The sequence below is a fragment of the Nelumbo lutea genome, chromosome 1, assembly GCF_056320005.1.
Source record: "Nelumbo lutea isolate HS-2025 chromosome 1, American lotus-T2T, whole genome shotgun sequence".
Lineage (NCBI taxonomy): Eukaryota > Viridiplantae > Streptophyta > Magnoliopsida > Proteales > Nelumbonaceae > Nelumbo > Nelumbo lutea.
In genome coordinates this window covers 178,396,090-178,416,339 of record NC_142684.1, presented here as the reverse complement: position 1 = coordinate 178,416,339, position 20,250 = coordinate 178,396,090, and the positions used below count along the sequence as shown (strand labels likewise).

The 20,250-nt window shown below is 35.2% G+C and overlaps 1 protein-coding gene across 2 annotated transcripts; it reads left to right on the top strand.

Annotated features, from left to right (window-relative positions):
- The first annotated feature begins 1,042 nt into the window (after positions 1-1,042).
- LOC148879492 (bifunctional pinoresinol-lariciresinol reductase-like) lies at positions 1,043-5,973 on the top strand. 2 transcript variants are annotated; one of them, XM_088961025.1, is made up of 4 exons: positions 1,043-1,405; positions 3,840-4,080; positions 4,856-5,059; positions 5,656-5,973. In XM_088961025.1, the coding sequence occupies exons 1-4, from the start codon at positions 1,076-1,078 to the stop codon at positions 5,817-5,819; spliced, it is 939 nt and encodes a 312-aa protein (XP_088817151.1). In that variant the 5' UTR covers positions 1,043-1,075; the 3' UTR covers positions 5,820-5,973. The 2 variants fall into 2 exon arrangements, with proteins under 2 accessions (XP_088817151.1, XP_088817152.1); XM_088961026.1 differs by having other exon boundaries at positions 1,059-1,405; positions 3,840-4,008.
- The last annotated feature ends 14,277 nt before the right edge of the window (positions 5,974-20,250 follow it).

Here is a 20,250-nt window from a genome sequence, read left to right as displayed (position 1 = left end):
TTTTATTCATTAACCATATATGAATGATATTTTTTATATTTAATTAACAAAATAAAGAAAAAAATCTCATGTCGAATATAAAAGCCATTTCTGTTTAATAAACCATAATGGATATTGCCTCACGAGTTCACATCACATCAACGCCCCACAATGCCCCACAGCAATCCCAACTTTGTATTGAGAACATCTCCTGACGATGTTTCATAATCTTCCATACTATCATCGAGAGATGTTCCCAAATATAAAAGGTCGGAATGTGCTGCTGAGCATTGTGGGGTCCCCCTTGTGTGGCGCAGATCTGAATTCATCGAGAGATGTTTCATAATCTTCCGTACTATCATTGAGAGATGGAATGAGGCTCTAGTAATGAAGAAAGAGCTTTTAGGCTACATGGAAGGGTTGGGAAGAGGTAAGGGAGAAAGAAGAGAGTGTGAATGACAAATGAGAGAAGGGGGAATGGAAGAACTTACTGAAGGCTATATATAATATAGTATAGATAGATTTAAAACATCATTTTTATGGAAAACTTGCTGAAGCGTCCCCTAATGTTTTTCACCATTAGTGAAACCTCCCCTGATGTTTTTGAACTTTATAATAATTGCAATCATCTCCTTTGAACTTTATAACATGATTGAAGTATATCTCCTTTGTTAGAATCCTTTAACAAAAGGCATGAAAATGTGAGAAATACTCATACAATTATTTTTGACCAAAATATACCTCTATTTTCCAAAATTTCTAGTCTAACTTACGTAACAGTAAGGTTTGCATTCCTCTTTCTTTGAAGGCCCGACTGGTTGGGTAGCAAATTGAGTGGTGGAAATTAATATTGCTTAATTTAGATAACAAGTTAAAGGAAACCGGCCGGTTTATTCTCTCTTGAAAATGACTCTCCTCACACCAACCTCACAGAACATCGCAGCCGTGAATTGGGAACATCTCGGCTTCAAGTGATCAAGGGAGGACTAAGGAGGCTGCCTTGTTACCAGCTGGCAAAATTTGAGAGAGACACGGCGCCATTTGTTATAAATATATGAGAATTCAGAAAAGTTGGAATCTGCAGACTTGCAGAGAGATGGGGAAGAGCAAAGTTCTTGTAGTTGGGGGTACTGGTTATCTGGGGAGGAGGCTGGTGAAGGCCAGCTTAGCCCAAGGCCACGAAACCTATATCCTCCACCGGCCTGAGATCGGAGTCGACATTGACAAGGTGCAGATGCTCTTGTCATTCAAGCAGCAAGGAGCTCTCCTGGTTGAGGGGTCTTTCAATGATCACCAGAGTCTCGTCGATGCCGTCAAGTTGGTCGACGTTGTCATCTGTGCAATCTCCGGCGTGCACATTAGGAGCCACCAGATCCTCCTCCAGCTTAAGCTGGTGGATGCCATCAAGGAAGCTGGAAATGTGAAGGTAAGAATAAATCCCATGGTTTTTAGTTTTTACATGCACAGGACCAGGAATCGAGAGATTAAATCATTTTCCAACCAACCAAACGGTAATTCAAGGATTAAATTTGATGGGTGGTATTGGGAGTGTTGCGTGTAGGGTATTAAATTTTCAATGTGGTACATAATATTATCAGATATTGTAGTTATCTGTGCATGAAATCCATCACTATTGCTCTGTTCCTTTTAATTATTTTGAATTGATTTAATTATTCTTAGATTTATAGTGATTTTCAAAATCCGGGTGGTCGAATATAATATACCTATATCTTTGAAAAAGAGTAGTGTGTTCTTTGAAAGAAAAAAAGACTACATGTGTTGTAAACCCTTGGTGCAATTTGGGCCTCTCCCCTGAACAAATAACAACTATGTTCACAGAATTTCAGTTGCATATTGAGAATATCTTCATACATACATGTGTTAAATTAAATTAATGGGGAGATAGTCCCAAATGTGCGGTTGGATTTCATCCTTCTATTTACTTTTTAATATTTTCTTTTCCTTTCCCTCCCCTATTTTCCTTTGTCTTATCTTTCTCTCAAGTCTCATCAGGCGTCAGCATCTCAAGAAAGCTGCAACACAACAACATAAGTTTGTGTTACTGTTGTTGTCATTATTTTGCCCTAATTGTGCAAGGATGGGTGATGTTTCTAATGCACCGTTGCAATGTTTTGTGGTGGGTGGCGGGTCCACAGCCTAATTTATAGGTTCTTTTATTAATCGAATCGAGCTCAAGCCTAATAAAACTTGGCTCATGAGGCTCGCAAGCTGAGTTTGAATAGCTACATAATAATAATAATAATAATAAAATTAGTAAAATTATAAAAAATAATATATATAATAAAAAATAATATAGATATAATATTTTTATTTTTATATATAATAATAGCTAATTATTATAATTCTTAGTTTTAAATATCAAGTAAAAAAATTCTTTTTATATATAATTCCTTTTTTATTTTTATAAAACATTTTTCTCAAGTTAAACTTATAAGCTTTCGATTCGAACCGAGCTCAAGCTCGAGCTTATGCACTTTTGACTCGAGCCAAGCTCAAGCTCAAACTTATAAGTTTTTGACTCGAGCCGAGCTTGAGCTCGAGCTCGAGCCTCGTACGACCTTGGCGACTCGAGTTCGAATAGCTAGCTATTCAACTCGGCTCGGCTCAAATCCACCCTTACTCACCAACAATACAGAGCTGTATTATTGTATGACGTTCACAAGCTGTTAAAACATATAGATTTCACCCATTATATATGTTCACTAGCAATTAAACATATATATTTCACCTGATTAAGAGGGAATTAATAGGCCGGCTCGCCTCGAATCTACCCCTACTCACCAACAATACAGAGTTGTATTATTGTATGATGTTCACAAGCAGTTAAACATATAGATTTCACCTATTATATATGTTCTCTAGCAATTAAACATACATATTTCACCTGATTAAGAGGAAATTAAGAGGCCTTTGAATGGGCCTTTGTTTCCCTTTTATCTTTTAAAGAGGAATCTTGTAACTTTTAGTTTTCCTATGATATCCTCAAAATATAAGTAAAAATTCTCATATATGAAGTTAAAATGGATATTTGACCATTTTTAGAATTCTAAACAACATTCCCTATTTTTACCAAAAAAAAAAAATCCCCATTCTCTACTTTTAGAATTCAGAGAAAATAAAAGATCACTAATACCAATATACCTCTTAATGTAATTATTGCATTTTTAGACATCTAACCTCAGATCAAATAAACAGGCCCTTTATTCAAAAAATTGATCGATGAGCCTAAAAATTGATATATAGGATAAGATAACATTGATATATTGCATTATTTTGAACCTTGGGGTATATACTTTAATATTTGCATTTGGAGAAATGTTAAAGATGCCAATCATACTCAAATTGCTTGGTGCTAGATGTATTGCTGGACGAAATGATGTATAACACAGGGAAAATCTTATTGATGGTTTAGGTTGTCGAATTTGAATAATTAACCAAAGTTTTTTTGTTCAAAGGAAGGTTGCTTGTATGGGATGAAGTAGGATGCAAGATAATATGATTCCTACTTTATATGAGGGAATTGAGGCGAGAGGAAGGTGTGGTATAAATTTTGCATCAGTTTTTTGGATGCAAAATTTGCATTGCCAATAAGAGCAAATGTCTAATGAGACAAAAAGTAAAAGTTTTATATTAAATAGGAATTTATAATTACAACAAACAGATGCATAATCGAGGCAGGTGCAAAGTTTGCATCTAGGTCAGATTTGCACCACAAACAATGAAGAATTGATATACACATATGGATGATGTCACAAAATAGTATAAATACAAGGTTTTGCACTCTACACTCGAACTAGTTTTATGAAAAAAAATTAATTTAAATAAGCGTATTATTGCAGCGTTTCTTGCCATCGGAATTCGGCACTGATCCAGCACGAATGGGAGATGCCATGGAACCCGGAAGAGTCACATTTGATGACAAGATGGTTGTGAGGAAGGCAATTCGGGATGCCGGAATTCCTTTCACTTATGTCTCTGCAAATTGCTTTGCCGGCTACATGGTAGGAGGTTTGTGTCAACCTGGCAAGATATTTCCTTCCAGAGATAAGGTAGTACTGTTTGGAGATGGCAATAAAAAATGTAAGTATCAATATAGCCTACACTTAAATAAAGATAGTTTATGGCTCCATGAAGCTAAAAAAAAAAAAAAAAGCACTAAAACAAAATACTTTAAAATAAAAAACATTAAAATTTTGTATTCATTATGCTAGTCTATTCATCAAAATACTCTCATTTTCACCCTTTTCTCCATTCTGTTTTTTGAATCAGCCCGAAATGGGCTTCTCGTGTCTTTTTGGCACACCGTCTTTTGGTAGCTAGATCTTCCGTGAGCCAAACGGAAATAAATCGAAAATTGGCTTTCTCGGCTTATAAACAACTGAAAGATCGCACGGAAAGACATGCCAAATGGCCCGTAGTGAGATTTTAAATCTTGTCTTTAAAGATCTAGACTGTTTGGTAAGTATCATAATCTACTATGGTCTACAAAGCTGTGAAATGAAAGATTTTAAGGGCTAAAAGGATTTTTGCCTATTTTAGCCTTTCGTGAGCTTTTTAGGGCATAGGTCTTTCACTCTTTCTAGCTTCTTGTCTATCATGGAGAAATGCCCAATTTTGGTCTTCCAACCTTTAAAAAACCTGAAAGAATACATTCCTGAAAAGACTTGCCAAGCGTCCCCTTAAGTTTAGTTTGTTCCTAAGCTATATAGAGTTTGATGTAACCAATTTAAAACCATTATTGAAATCATATGTTTACTTTTATAATTTTTATTGTATATCGTGAATGCATAATTCATAGATCAAACTTGAAATTTATTATATAGAGTTTGATTGCCAAAATTTTTTTCTTTGGCAGCAATATTTTTGGACGAGGATGACATCGCAGCTTATACTATCAAAACCATCAATGATCCACGTACACTGAACAAAACAGTTTACCTCAGACCACCTGAAAATATACTCTCTCAGAGACAGGTTATTGAAATATGGGAGAAGCTAATTGGAAAAGTGTTGGAGAAATCCATAATCTCAGAAGAAGAATATTTAGCTAGCATGAAAGGTAATTTTTGAAATGATTATATGTTAATTAGTTGGAAAAATCTATGATGCTGGAAGGACATGATGCCAAAAGGGATTTGACCAATCAACCCCCCCTTCAAATGAATTTTGGCCTTATTCATTTACTGGTAAATAATGGAAGAAGTTGGTCAATGGGTATCTTTTTTATTTGACCAACTTCTTTCATTATTTACCAGTAAAGTTGGTCAATGGGTATCTTTTTTATTTGACCAATTTTATCAGTTCATAAAAAGTTAATTACCCATCTCCCATGTGGGTAAGTAATTTTTCCCACATGGGGGAAATTTTATAAAACATGATAGGACAACTTTGTCTATTTTAATATTAACTTTTTACGGGTAAAAATATAATTTTATTATTTACTTGAAAAACCTGAGAATTAAAAAACTTGGGTAAGTGAATTTACAGGGTAAATTGCAAAGTTCTAAACGAACAAAACATAAATAAAAACCCACCTGATTGGTTATCTTCTCAATATAGGTTGTTATAATGTAAAATCACTCAATTTCATACATTTCATTTAAATAAATAATATTATTCTCTCATGTTTATTTTGTTTTTCTGGAAATAAATTAGGGCAAAGCTATGAGGAACAAGTTGGACTAACACACTACTACCATGTATACTTTGACGGTTGCCTTACAAATTTTGAAATAGGCCCTGAAGGAGAAGAGGCATCAAAGCTTTATCCAGAAGTTCGGTACACAAGAGTAGACGAATATCTCAGACGTTACTTATAAATACTAATTAAATTAATATTTGATCTGCAAGTGTTCTAGAAGAAATAAAATTCTTTATGGTTCTTTGTGTTGTGATATCATTTAATTTCTTATTTTTATGTAATCTAAAAATGATGCTTTTCATTGATATGGAATTGTGCATGCTAGATCTCAATTTCTTCCATTACCCAACAAACAAAAAAAAAAAAAATCTCTATCTCTTCCTCTTAATCACAGTTTATTTAGTTTCACTTGTATTTTAAATTCTGGGAAGTAGAGCTGTTCATAACAATGTCCAACCCGACCAAACCGACTAATCCGGACCGATCCAATCCGAGTCGGCTAGGTTTTCATCAGTACTGGTCGGTTTCGGGTTGGGAAAATATATAAACCGAAAACCGAAACCAACTCGACCTGAACCGAACTAGTTTTCTACTAGTTCGGTAGTTCCTAGTTTGAGTAGTTTCCTACTTAACTATAATTAGTCTTCTACTAGAACTAGAAGGCCCATTAGGCAATTACAATTAGAATAGGCAATCTATCATAGTTTCTAACTTTCTATAATCTTTTACACCAAATAGGCAACCCATTAGGCAATTATAATTAGAATTCAATTAGGTGTCCTTTTGTACAGGAGCAAAACCGAAACCGACTCAAACCGACCCAACCCGATTCAAACCGACCAGGTCGGTTTGGCCTATCAGTGGGTCGGTTTTGGTTTCCACCTCAGGTAACCCGACTAGGTCGGGTCGGTTGGGAAAACCCCAATAAACCGACCCAACCCGACCTGTAAACACCCCTACTAGGAAGCTCTATTAGGTCTTATGGTTTTCTCCTCTTTTTATAGTATTTTCTTTTCTTAATTAACAATTAATGACTTTGTTAATTAAAAAGTCTTAGGGTAAAATATTAAAACCTCCCCTGAAGTTTATGACACCCAACCCGATTCAAACCGACCAGGTCGGTTTGGCCTATCAGTGGGTCGGTTTTGGTTTCCACCTCAGGTAACCCGACTAGGTCGGGTCGGTTGGGAAAACCCCAATAAACCGACCCAACCCGACCTGTGAACACCCCTACTAGGAAGCTCTATTAGGTCTTATGGTTTTCTCCTCTTTTTATAGTATTTTCTTTTCTTAATTAACAATTAATGACTTTGTTAATTAAAAAGTCTTAGGGTAAAATATTAAAACCTCCCCTGAAGTTTATGACACCCAACCCGATTCAAACCGACCAGGTCGGTTTGGCCTATCAGTGGGTCGGTTTTGGTTTTCACCTCAGGTAACCCGACCAGGTCGGGTCGATTGGGAAAACCCCAATAAACCGACCCAACCCGACTTGTGAACACCCCTACTAGGAAGCTCTATTAGGTCTTATGGTTTTCTCCTCTTTTTATAGTATTTTCTTTTCTTAATTAACAATTAATGACTTTGTTAATTAAAAAGTCTTAGGGTAAAATATTAAACCTCCCCTGAAGTTTATGACAATCATGAAAACTTTCTTGAGGTTTCACTTTTATAAAAACCTCCCCTATAGTTACCAAAAACTTGCAGTTATCTCCCTTCTATCTTTGTTTCATTAATGAAGACTTCAAAGTTGCGAAATTACCTTTACAAAACTTCACTAGACCTAATATTTTTATAAAGTCACTTCATTCTTTTCAATTTAGCTCGGAGATCCTTTTTAATTAAAAGTGAAAAATTCTCTTATCGGTATTTTAGACTTTTTTTTTTTTTGTAGATGTAAGAATAAAATGGGTATTTTTGAAAAATTAGTGCATTAGACCAACATTTTTTGTCCCTAACAATAAAAAAAGGGATGTTTTTAATATTATAATGAAGGCTTTTGTGAAAATAAAATCATAGGGAAGGTTTTTATGATTGTCAAAAGCCTCATGAGAGGTTTTTATATTTTACCCTAAGACTTTTTTAGGGGTTTCTTAGGCATTAGATGATTTTCACGCTCGGACCCACTGTGTATAGTGGTTGAAATCCTCTAAATATGGCTTTAATGGTAAGTTGTAAACACACACACATGCAGATTTACAATTTGGGCTAACATGATACACCAACTCAGATCTTTAATCTACGAACAACTTTTAAAAAACAACCTGAAAACTGAACCACTTTGACCACCGGTTTATGGGATAGTGGTTTAATCATATGGTCCGAATGGATTGACCCATCATGTTTTGAAGTATAAAAATAAATAAATAATTAAAATAATAAAATGACCCGACAACGATTTTGTTTTTTTGAAATTTTCGGGTCAAGCATAAAATGGAACCAGACAACTAACCAGTTCCCAGAGTTGAACAGTTTGACCGTTCGATCCATTCTGGATGCACATACAGAACATTCAAGTATGAGTGATGCTCCCAATGTGCAACTGTAGTGTCTTGTGGGTGGGATTTGGGTAGAATAAATTTGGAGTGGGGAGGAGACTCTTAGTGTTTCGGGATCAAAGTACGGTGTGAAGAGGTATTAGGCACCCCACATATGGCTGGTTAAATCGGACTTTATTTTACTAATATTCCAAAGATGACTAACAATTTTGGACTTGAATTATTTATCAAAATTAACACATATTAACCAAACATGGTAAATGAAATAAGGTGTATATATCTATCATTGAAAATTCTCAAATACAAGAAATAAACATAAGGAATCTTATATATATTATATGCTACTCGGTTTTTGGGTCAATGGTTCGATCGTCCAGTTCGAATGGACAACCTGTTTTGACAACAAAAATTACAATAAAAAGTTATGGAACCATTTTGGCCATTAGTTTTTGGGTCGATGGTTCAGTTGTCCGGTTCGAATGGATGGCCCATTTTGACAACAAATTTTACAGGTAAAAAATTGAGTGTGTGGGGTCCATTAAGCAGTATCATATGTGTTATGTCATCCAAGCATACGACTCATATAACCCAAAAATGGAACAGTTTTGGCCACTGATTTTCGGGTCGACAGTTCGACCGTCTGGTTTGAATGGACAGCCTGTTTTGACAATAAAAATGAAAAAAATAAAAAAATGGCCAAAAACCATTAAACGGATCAACAGGCCGACGATTTGACTGCTTGGGTGAATGAGTCGTTGACCAATTCAATAGTTTTGGTCGAGGATTGGGATTGGGGTAAAACGGAACCAGTTGCCTGGATGGTTCCCAATTAAAAAAAAAATGATTGTTCGACCATCCTATTCAAATGGACGGCCTGTTCTAATGACAAAAAATATAGGCAAAAAATTGTGTAAGGTCCATTAAGCAGCATCATACATGTTATGTCATTCGAGCATGTGACTCATACGACCTGAAAACGGAACCATTCTAGCCACCGATTTTTGGGTTGATGGTTCGACCATCTAGTTTGAACGGATGGTTCGTTCTGACAACAAAAATTAAAAAAATAAAAAAATGGCAAAAACATTGAACGAGTCAACGGGTCAATGGTTCAATTGCCTGGGTCAATGGGTCATTGACCAATTCAATGGTTTTTGGCCAAGGACCAGGATTGGGAAAAAACGGAACCGGTTGCTTAGACGGTTCCCAATTAAAAAAAAAAGTCCAAAAACCATTGAATGGGTCAACAGGTCGACCATTTGATCACCTGGGTCAATGGGTCATTGGCCGATTCAACGATTTTTGGCTAAGGACCAGGATTGGAGTAAAATAGAATTGGTTGCCTGGACGAATCTCGGGCTGAAATGTTCGTCCGTCCGAGTCAACAGCGGTTCGAAACCATGGTTTTTTATGCTTTTGTATTTTCACTATTCAAAGATTTCTGTGGGCTTTATTTGAGTGTGTGCAATATGCTTCTTTTTTTTTTTTTCATTTTCTACTTTTTTTTGTGTTTCTTCTTCTTCAAGATCCTCCAAAACAGTATAGGGTTTACCACCATTCTTTTTTATTCTCATTTGTTTTTTCTTTGAGTTTTTTTTTTTGTGCAATGTTTTTTTATTTTATTTTCTTATAAGGCGATCTGTTTTGTCTCTTTCTTTGATTGCATGTATGTTTAGCTCCGTCTCAAAGCAAAACTTTGGACTCGATTTTTTGATTTTTTCCTTGGTTTTTCCAGCTTTGTAGATTTACCGCCAATTTTTTTTTTTTTTTTTTTTTTTTTTTGTGTTTAAGGTTGCATCGCATTTATCTTTCAAGATTTTGGAATCCCTTTCAATGTTCACCCTTCCCATGACTATGACTATAAAGTTATTTCGTCTAATTATTGACATCTAAAAAAATGACTAGGAAATAGAATAGTTCTAGCCACCGGTTTCTAGGTTGACGGTTTAACCGTCCTATTCGAATGGATGGCCTGTTCTAACAACAAAAATAAAAAATAAAAAATGGACAAAACCATTAAACGTGTTGACGGTTCGACTGCCCGGGTCAACGGGTTGTTGACTGATTCAAAGATTTTTGTCCAAGGACCGGGTTTGGGTAAAACGGAACTAGTTTCCTGGATAGTTCCTGGGTCGAACGGTCTGACCATCCGGATAAACTGAGAGTTCTCTATGTGAAATAAAGGATAGCTATGAAGTAGTACTCACAACTATCATCGTATGCTCGTGTTCTTTTATATGAGATGTTTTGCTGAAGCAATATTTAAAAAACGAGCACATGATGATCTCTTTTATGTCTTTATATGAGTTTCAAGACTTAAATACATATAATTGTAAGTTTATTATTAAGAAATTACTATCCTTTTTAATATAGCAAATAGCAATGTTAGAATTCCAAGCCCTACAAATCAATGGCCCCTTTGCTAATACAAGATTAAACAAAAAGTATGTATTATTTTAAATTTTGAAGCCACAATAAATTAAAAGATTTGTAAATAAGATAATTAATTCTAGAAAGGAGAATGAATGCCGAAAAAAATGCAAATGCTATGTGATAGCTAAATAGTTCTGATTCTATTTAACTTGTAATTATAATTAATGGAGTGACTAAAGCCTAAATGGTCAACTATGAATTCAGTTCAGCCTAAGAACCTGTAAGAGCTATGGGGCTATACTATATACAACACTGTTTTCAAAACTGGACCGGACCGGAAAAACTGGGAATTAGTCACCTAACCGATTCCGTTTTTCTCCAAAACCGCTTTTTCCCCTAAAATTGTTGATTTTGGTCAGCAAATCGCTGAACCGGTCGGTTAACTGTTCGAACAGTTTTGACTATTTTCTAATTTTTTAAAATATTTTATTTTTTTTATTAGAATGGGCTGGCCATTCAGGTCGAACGATCGGACCGTTTGAACTAGTAATCGGACCCCTGACTGGTTTGATCACCGGTTCGTTTTTAAAAACCATGATATACAATGAACTAATGACTAAATGAAGTGAGGCCAATTGGGTTATATGCTAACGAAGGAATTGAAAGATGCATATGACTTAAAGGGGGTCTATTTAAAGGCTGGTGAAAACATGAGAAATGTGAGGTGTGTGGGATATTATTAATCTAAGAAAAATGAGCATGATGATTATGTGTAGGGGTGGCAATTGGGCGGGTTGGGTTGGGTTTAGTTTGGGTTGACTTTAAACTCAATCCATCTAACCTGCCAACCCATTAATGACCCAGTTATAAAAAATTAAATGGATTGGGTTCAACCCAAACCTACTTTAATCCAATCCAAGCCACCCAAACCCATTAATCTTATATTTATGGATTTAAAAAACAAACTCTCTCTTTCTTAACAAATAAGTTGGTTGTATCTTTGTGGTTATTGTAGTTATTATTTACATAAGTGGTGAAGTTTCAAATCGCATTACATGCATGTTATTTTTACACAAGCGGCGAAGCCATTTGACTATGTTTGGATTTCGGGTTTGACCGAACCACTTAGATTCAAACCGGTCAGACCAACTTAAACCACATAGGTTCAACGATGATTGAACCGTTTAGATCTGGATCAATCCGGTTGGACTGGGCCAGTTCAATCAATGGTGGATTGACTTGGACTGGACCATATCGGTCTGGATTCGGGTCAGGTCATGTGGATATTTTTTGGATGGACAGTCCAGATCGGGCAAAGCATGCAGAGGCCGAATCATCCCACCCAAAACCGTTTTGAATTCGGGTCAACCCATATCGACTTGTACCGGGTCGGGTCGGAGTGCGTGAATATTGGTTGGACCGGATGACCCAAATCGAACAGAGCAAGTGGCACCGGACCATCCTGCCCGAGGTCTATTTCGGATTCGGATTGACCTAGATCAGTATATGTTGGATCGGGTTAGACCGCGTTGAACTAGTCGGGACTTGGGTCAAATTGATTTGGATTTATGTTGGGTGAAATGTATTGATTGAAGACAAAACTAAACTTAGCCAATTATTAATATAAAATTAATGCATTAATTATAAGTTATTTACTTCAAATGAAGAAAATAAAAAAAAAGGATAAAGAATTAATACTTATGTCTATAATGGTTAATCCAATGCTTATCCACAACCTGCCCATTTAAATGGGTTGGGTTGGGTGATGGGTTGATCACACAACCCGCCAAGTAAATGAGCGGGTGGGTGGGTTCAGCGGGTTGGGTTAAAAATTGCCACCCTAAATCATGTGAACAAAGAGAAGCAAAAACTATGAATAACATGTGTTGTAATCCCAGATGAATGCATTGACTGATTTGATAAACTATATGAGAGAATTTGAAAGTAAACGGGGAATAACTATAAGAAAGGATAGAAGCGAGAAATGAAGTCATGAAAGATGAAACCTAAAATGTGGGAAATGAAAAAAAAAGTAAATAAGAAAGAAGAAAAAAACGCCATACTCTGATAACAAATGAGTATTCACAACCAATCCTTACTTAGGTGTTAGTTTTGACCCTTGAGAACTCTTCAGGCAATTGATGCTATGGTGGGATCAATCTCTCATGGGTGTTTGCATAATTGGAAATGTGACTCGGCTCGATTGATGTAGAAAGGATGCTAGGTCTTTAACATTTCCATAATAATTTTAGATTACAAGAGTGCTTCTTTAAATGTAGCTCGACCTAGGGGTTTCTTAGACTTCAAACATGTATGGGGAACTCTAGGAACGTTGAAGAGTGAGTGGGTAAGGGGGTATTCTCTAGGCTAATGGGGATAGAGTTCTATCTCTAGTGTGAGAAGGGGGGGGGGGGCATTTATAGATTTTTGAGAGAGGAATAGAGGGCTAAGAAAGGGAGACAAGGGAGATCAAAGGCTGAGATGTAAAAGTTTTTGGAGGGAGACTGATTGATGGAAGGGGCTGTCAAAACAGTTTTGGGAGGAATCCTCTTAATTAATTAAGACAATAAGTGGAAAATTTTAATAATTTACCTAAATTGGACATTCTAAGTTTAGGTGATTGATTTGATTGATTGGAGGTTCCTTAGCTGGTTAAGTTTCAAATTTTAATATGATTATAGATGATGGGATAAAGATCTAATTATGGTATGCCTTGGGTTCAAAGTTGTAGTGAAAAAGATTCAAAAGGAAGGCCTATATAAAGTATAGCTTTGGGTCTCAACATGAAGGGGTTAATGGTGTTGGAATTGGACGATTTTGGTATTGTTAGAATTGAAATTTTGAGCCCTATCCATTTACAAGGTTGGATTTCATATTTCACATGGCATATGGTTGAGAATAAAAAATTATCCCGATGAGATGATTGGAATCGGTTATAGCTTCAGGTCTTAAGATGGAGGGGTTAACGGTGTCGGGTTTGGGTGATCTTGGTGTCATTGGATTTGGATTTTTGGGCTCTACGTACTTATAGTTTTGGATTTCTAATTTAACATGCAATTAGGTTTATGATCAAAATGACTTTAATTGAATGATTGAAACCAGTTCCGACTTCGAGTCTTAAGATGAAGAGATAAATGGTGTTGGATTTGGGTGATATTGGTGTGGTTGGCTTTGGATTTTTGGGATCTATGTACCTATGGTTTTGGATTTCTGTTTTGATGTAAAATTAGGTTCAAGATCAAAATGACTCTGATCGGATGATCAGAATTAGTTTCGGCTTCAGGTCTTAGGATGAAGGGGTAAATTGTGTCGAATTTGGGTGATCTTGGTGTCATTGGATTTGGAATTTTGGGCTCTTCGTACCTATGGTTTTGGATTTCTTATTTAATGTAAAATGAGGTTTTGGATCAAAATGACTTTGATTGAATTATTGGAATCAGTTCCGACTTCGAGTCTTTAGATGAAGGGGTAAAATGGTGTTGGATTTGGATGATCTTGGTGTGGTTGTATTTGGATTTTTGGGCTCTATGTAGCTATGGTTTTAGATTTCTGATTTGACACTAAATGATGTTTAGGATCAAAGTGACTCCGATTGGATGATCGAAATCGATTCTGACTTTGAGTCTTAAGATGAAGGGATAAATGGTATCGGATTTGGGTGATTTTAGTGTTGTTGTGTTTGGATTTTTGGGCTCTATATACCTATGGTTTTGGATCCTTGAGGTTTAAACTTTTGTAAAAATCCAAAAATCCCCTCGGGTTGGTTGAGAGGTTAGTTTAAGCAAGTTTGAAGCTCAAAGCGTTGTAGAAAGATTGATGAGCACAAAAATGGGGTGTCTACACATGGTTTGACCTACAATATTTTCTTCATATAATATATTACATTGAAGTGCCAAATTTTCAGCTTAAAAGCCAGTATTGCGGGTGAATGCAAATCGGTTTTCAAGATGAAACAACCCACTGGCTTTTGGTAGACATGCACTCGCTTACCGGGCCTCCGCGAATGATCAAAGATGATGCTCAGAAAAGACGAAGATAGAGGACAATGTATTGTGTGTGTTCTGATATATGTCATTGGGTTGATCAACACTCTATTTATAGAGTGCTCTCAGACACCCAAATGGGCACAATTGTGTCTTTTCAAAGAGATGTTTCTCTAGAATAGTATACACTTATTCGAAGTGACACAAAGAAGAAAATATTTGAAACAAAATAACTAAATTTAAATAGTCAAACTGGTAATTAAGAAATCAAATGGTCAGGAACAAAAAGATATGGTTTGGCGTGCACATACACACACACACGCACTCGGCTCGGCTTGGCTTGACGCATACATGTGTGAAAAGCACCCCAACCCTCTCACATGCATGTGAACATTGTATAATGCTTTCCTCCTATGAATTCCTATCCATAGCGAAGAAAGCAAGTCTACCTAGTGATATACTCAAAAGCAACTCTTTTCCAAACAATATGAGACAAGAGGTATTTCACATACATTCAAGGAAAGAGAAAAGGAAAAAGGCAAAACAAAAGAAAAAAAGGGAGGAGGGTCATATTCTTGTAAGTTGAATATGCCCTTCAACAAACACCAACCAAGATACAAGATCATAGTTAGGTATTGGGGGACCCAATGGGGGATCTAGGACTTTTAATAACTGGGGGCATACCTTATGGCTTCACTTCTTAATTAGGTCTGTTAAAACTATGAAAAAAACTTCAATTAAAATGTTAAATTTCATTTAACCCCTTATATTTGAGTGGGGGAAATTGTAAAACAAAAGATTAAATTTCTTGATATACATATAAAACATTTTTAAATCCCAGTTGACTTCTACTTAGATCTGCAAAAAGATTGGTTTTCTATAGGTAGTCAGCTATAGAGAGAGTACCTTTTTGCAAATGTCAGCAACTTAAAATGCAACTGCATTACACTTGGAGGAATCTAGCATTCTCCATAATATAATTGATGTACTGCTACCTTTTTTTTTTCTGAAAAGCAGATTAACAAATATAAACAAAAGAAAATAAACAGGAAGTATATAGAAACAAACTAAAAACATTACAAATTGCCAGAACCAGACATCTACTATTTAGACTGCTAGAAGCCTAAGGAGGCTTCTGCACCTCAGAAATAGCACAACCACCATCTTCTATCAATAGTGGAACTAACCATATTGGTGGGATCCTCCAAACTGAAGCCAGACCCTCTCTACCTTTCAAGGCAAGCTCATGGGCAACCCTATTCACAGATCTGCTGATATGCCTGAGACTAACAGAAAAACCACCCAAGGAATACAAATCATGAAGCAACAGCCAAATTAAAGGGGAGCAATCAAAAGACCCATTTTTACAGAAACTACCTTTAGTTTTTGCTTTACAACAAGTAGAATTTTTCTGAGGAATCTGCATTATCACCCTTCCTTCCTCCAAATTGGCCCTAGAAGATGTAAGAGTCATATGCAAAAAATTAGTGAGTAACAACTGGAATATTGTGATTAATTTTAATTTCAAAGATATCTCCCACAGAACGAGCACGATTCGGGGCTAGAGATGGGATTTCAAAGACAATTAAGAACAAGTAAAGGGACAAAGGGTTCTCCTTGTTTGAGACTTCTAGATGGAAAAAATTCGGTGCCTGGACTCCCATTTACACAACTGAAATGAAGCTGGAGATACATTGCATAACCCAATTAATAAAATTTTCACCAAAGCCCAGTTTTTTTATGGCATTTATTACAAGAACCCACTCCACCCTATCATAGGCTTTGTTCATCTCCAATTTTATTGCCATGAAATTTTGTTTACTCTTTTGTGTTTTTTCATGAAATGGATTAGTTTGTGAGAAACCAAAATAGTCATATATCATTCTACTAGAAACAAAGGCATTGTTATTTGGGCTGGTTATTTTGGATAAAGCCAATAAATGCTTTATTAATGTCTTCATGAAGTACTCCTTTGGAAAAAAGAATTCGGATAAGCATATGGACCTTTTAGTTGGCTGAGGACAGCTTTTGTTAGTGTGGAGAGAAACCAGTTTTTGTGTTTTCCAAGCTTCAAAGGCTGGATTGGGGGTTGTACCAGTGCATGAAGATGAGTCATGTTCATTAGTTGTTGTGATAGACTTTGATGGGCATGGGAATGGGATGGTTCTACTACCATGTCTAAAAAGACCTGTTCCTTAGCTTGAAATACTTGGGAGTGCCAATGTAGGTAAACCTAGCTTGACAATCACAAGATGTGTAAGGGTTCACATTGGACAGTCCCAAGTTCTAGGTTTGTGAGGTTTGAGAAGAGGTGGTGGTGTTACTTTTCCGGCATTGTTGGATCACCGATGTATTTTAATATACATCATTTCAAGAACTATTCAACCTAAAAACTTAAGCTATTGGGTGAGATCTCTGAATAATTTTTTTATTCTCTAACAAACATTCACTAAATTTTAATTTCCTTTCACCTACCTATAAATACCACAAATCTACCTTTCAAATGACTCAAAGTAAATTTCTAAGACAACTAGCTGTTACTCAATGAACTCACAAGATTGTGCCTGTCAAAACTGAATTTGGATCTAATAACCACGACACATTGCTGATCATATCACATTAGGAACATCTCTTGTATTTTATATCAGGGACCTTTCTGATGTGAGGTTGGATATAGATAGCCATGAATGCGTTGTCTTGTGGTCAGCAGATTCAGAGACTGGTTAAAACCAGTCTTGCTTAAAGAGGCTCACATGTGCTCAAACCAGTTACTATGACGTGGTCAAGAACTCTTGGGACCATTATTGCAGATAGTTGGTCCCTCTAACTTTCCAGGCAAAAAGAATTATTTGGTTGCCTCAGTTGGATAAAGAGTTTTTCTATATGTTGATACAACGAAAAAAAGACAATACAATAGCTTATATATTGTAAGGATGCAACTTAGGTCGGGTTGAGAATTTGTTAAATTTTGAATAAACCTAATTTGTTAATCTTTTATACAAATGCAATCAATCCGAACCCAAATTCAACGTAATTCAAATTCTTTAAATCAGGCAATCTAACTTGCAGCCCTACCTACAATAATAATACTCGGTACTAAGTATTTTGTAGACCAATAATAATGTGTATAAGAGGTTGACACAATTTTTATATACTAATTGTTTTAAAGTCATTTCCACACTATAGAATTAAGCTACACATATGAGAGTTTGATTCAAAGTAATCCTCAAAATCTTGGTAAGCTATTTGAGTTAAATGGGATTTAACAAATTGATTTATAATTAATGCATATTTTAATCTCTAAAAAAGAGAACCAAATATTGGATGCAGATAAGAATTTTATTCATTATATTCCTCTAATTATATTGTAGGTAGACCTTTGAACAACTTTCTTTCCTAAGATATGACATCAAATTTAAGGTGCTATTTGGCAAATCTTTTCAGAACAGCCAACTATTTGGTTCGAACGGTCGAACCGATAACCGGACCCCTGACCAGTTCAGTCACCGGTTCATTTTTAAAAACCATGATTAATTCCTTGGTGTATGGTTCCGATCTTCAGCGTGTGCAAAGCATTCCTTTCTATATTTTCTAAGTTGTGAGATTTCTTTTATCTGCTGCTAATACAGCAGCTCATTTATTATCAGTCAGCTTGTAGTACTGAATCATCTTGGTTTACTTTTAATTTCAATAGTTTAATGTATTCAGCCTAAGGGCAATTTCAAATTAAAAAAAAAAAAAAAAACAACTTCCCCAAACTCTGGTGAAGAAGGCAGAATTTGATCCCAGATCTGTTCTACTTTTCAAGGTCTGACCATGTAGACTGAAAATTACAAAATAGATCAATAAGATATTGATGTTTATAGATTGGCCCTTCAACACTAATGCCAAATTGCCAATATATAACCAGTGGTGCACGTATGACTCCAACACAAAACATAAAAGTTAACACCACTTTAAAGCAATAGTTCATAATTCATTATAGGTCAAACCTTTGTATAGACAAATTCCTTTGCTTTTCTCATATATATTTTTTTTCGATGTTAAGACTTTCTCCTTCTACACTCACTACACTCACTTGTTGATGGTTCGATTAACCAAATCGTGGGCAGTTTTTGCAAATTGAATCGATACTATTGGGTTTTTCATTTCCCTAAACCGAAATTGAATCGGTACCACCAATTAATCAGTCTGCCGGTTTTGGTTTTTGACCGTTTTGATTCTTTGGTTTTTTGGTTTTTTATGTTTATAATATATATTATATAAATATGTATAATAATATTATATAAATAGTAAATGATATATAATATATTTATAAATAGATTATTATAAATATAATATATGTATATATTTATATATAATGAATATATATTTATATATTATATAGAAAATATGTGACATATATTAAAAAAATATATAAAATATACATATAAACATATATACCGGTTGGTTTGATTAACTGCCGGTTTTTTGTAGGTTAACCGAAAAATGAACCAGTCCTTTAGTTTTTCAAAAATACCAAAATGAAACTGAACCGATCGATTTGGTTAACCACATTTTCCAGTTTGGTATTTTGATTTTTTGGTTTTTCATGGACACCCCTAACCCTTAGCTCCATATACTGATGCCAATCGTCTATTTCAATTTTACCAATTTAATCATTTAGATATAAAATTGCAAGTTTGGCATTCTCACTCAATGTCATTATCATCCTATGAGAAGGGTACGGAAATAAATTATTCAAGGTACCTTGTCCTTTGAATTAAGTCATCAACAATAGGAAATAAAATTAATTACTAAAGCATTCAAAATTAATCGATTGTTATTATTATTATTATTATTATTATTATTATTATTATTATTATTATTATTATTATTTTGAATGTCTAAGTAGGAGTAGCCACGACTTGAGCTTTTCATGAGCTATTCGTGCTCGGCTCGTGAAAAGCTTGGCTCGGCTTGGTTTAATATGAGGTTTAAGTCAAGCTCAAGCCTGATAGGCTCATTTGCTAATCGAGCCGAGCTCCAGCCCAGTAAAGTTCGGCTCATGAGACTCGCGAGCCTAGTATAATAAATAAATAATTTTTTTATTATATACATACATACATACATATATTTATAAATATATAATAAATAATTTTTATAATTCTTAATTTTTTGTATGTAAAATAATTTTTTTTTTATTTTTTAGAAAAAAAATCTTGAATTGCAGTCGGGCTCGAATGGAGCCAAGCTTGAGCTCAAATCTCTAGCTCGAATTGAGCTCGAACTTGAACTCGAGCCTAACACTATTTCAGCAAGCCGAGCTCGAATAGCCAAGTATTTGACTTGGCTCGGCTAGAATCCACCCGTGTCTAAGGTATACCTTTCATTTAAACCTTCAAGATTGGTCAAACAAAGCATCATCAGAGACAACTCTAAGAATAGCTCTGAGAGAAATTTAGGGAAAATAGACAAAAATGCAAGGCTGCGAACAGGATACAACATATGTGGTGAGAAATTCAATCAGTTGACTCAAATAATCGGTATTACAGTTTCTATTTTAAAACCAATAGGGTATCAAGTAATTAATAAGAGGATATTTGGTACAGTGGCGTTGAATTGCGTTGTATTTTGGATTGATCAATACAAATTTATGAGAGAGGGAGAGATTTTAAAATGTTTTGAAAAAATTTTGAATGGATTGATACAAATTGCTATTTTTACCTAAAATGTCAAAATTTAGGTCATTTTACCAACACTCCATAATTAATAA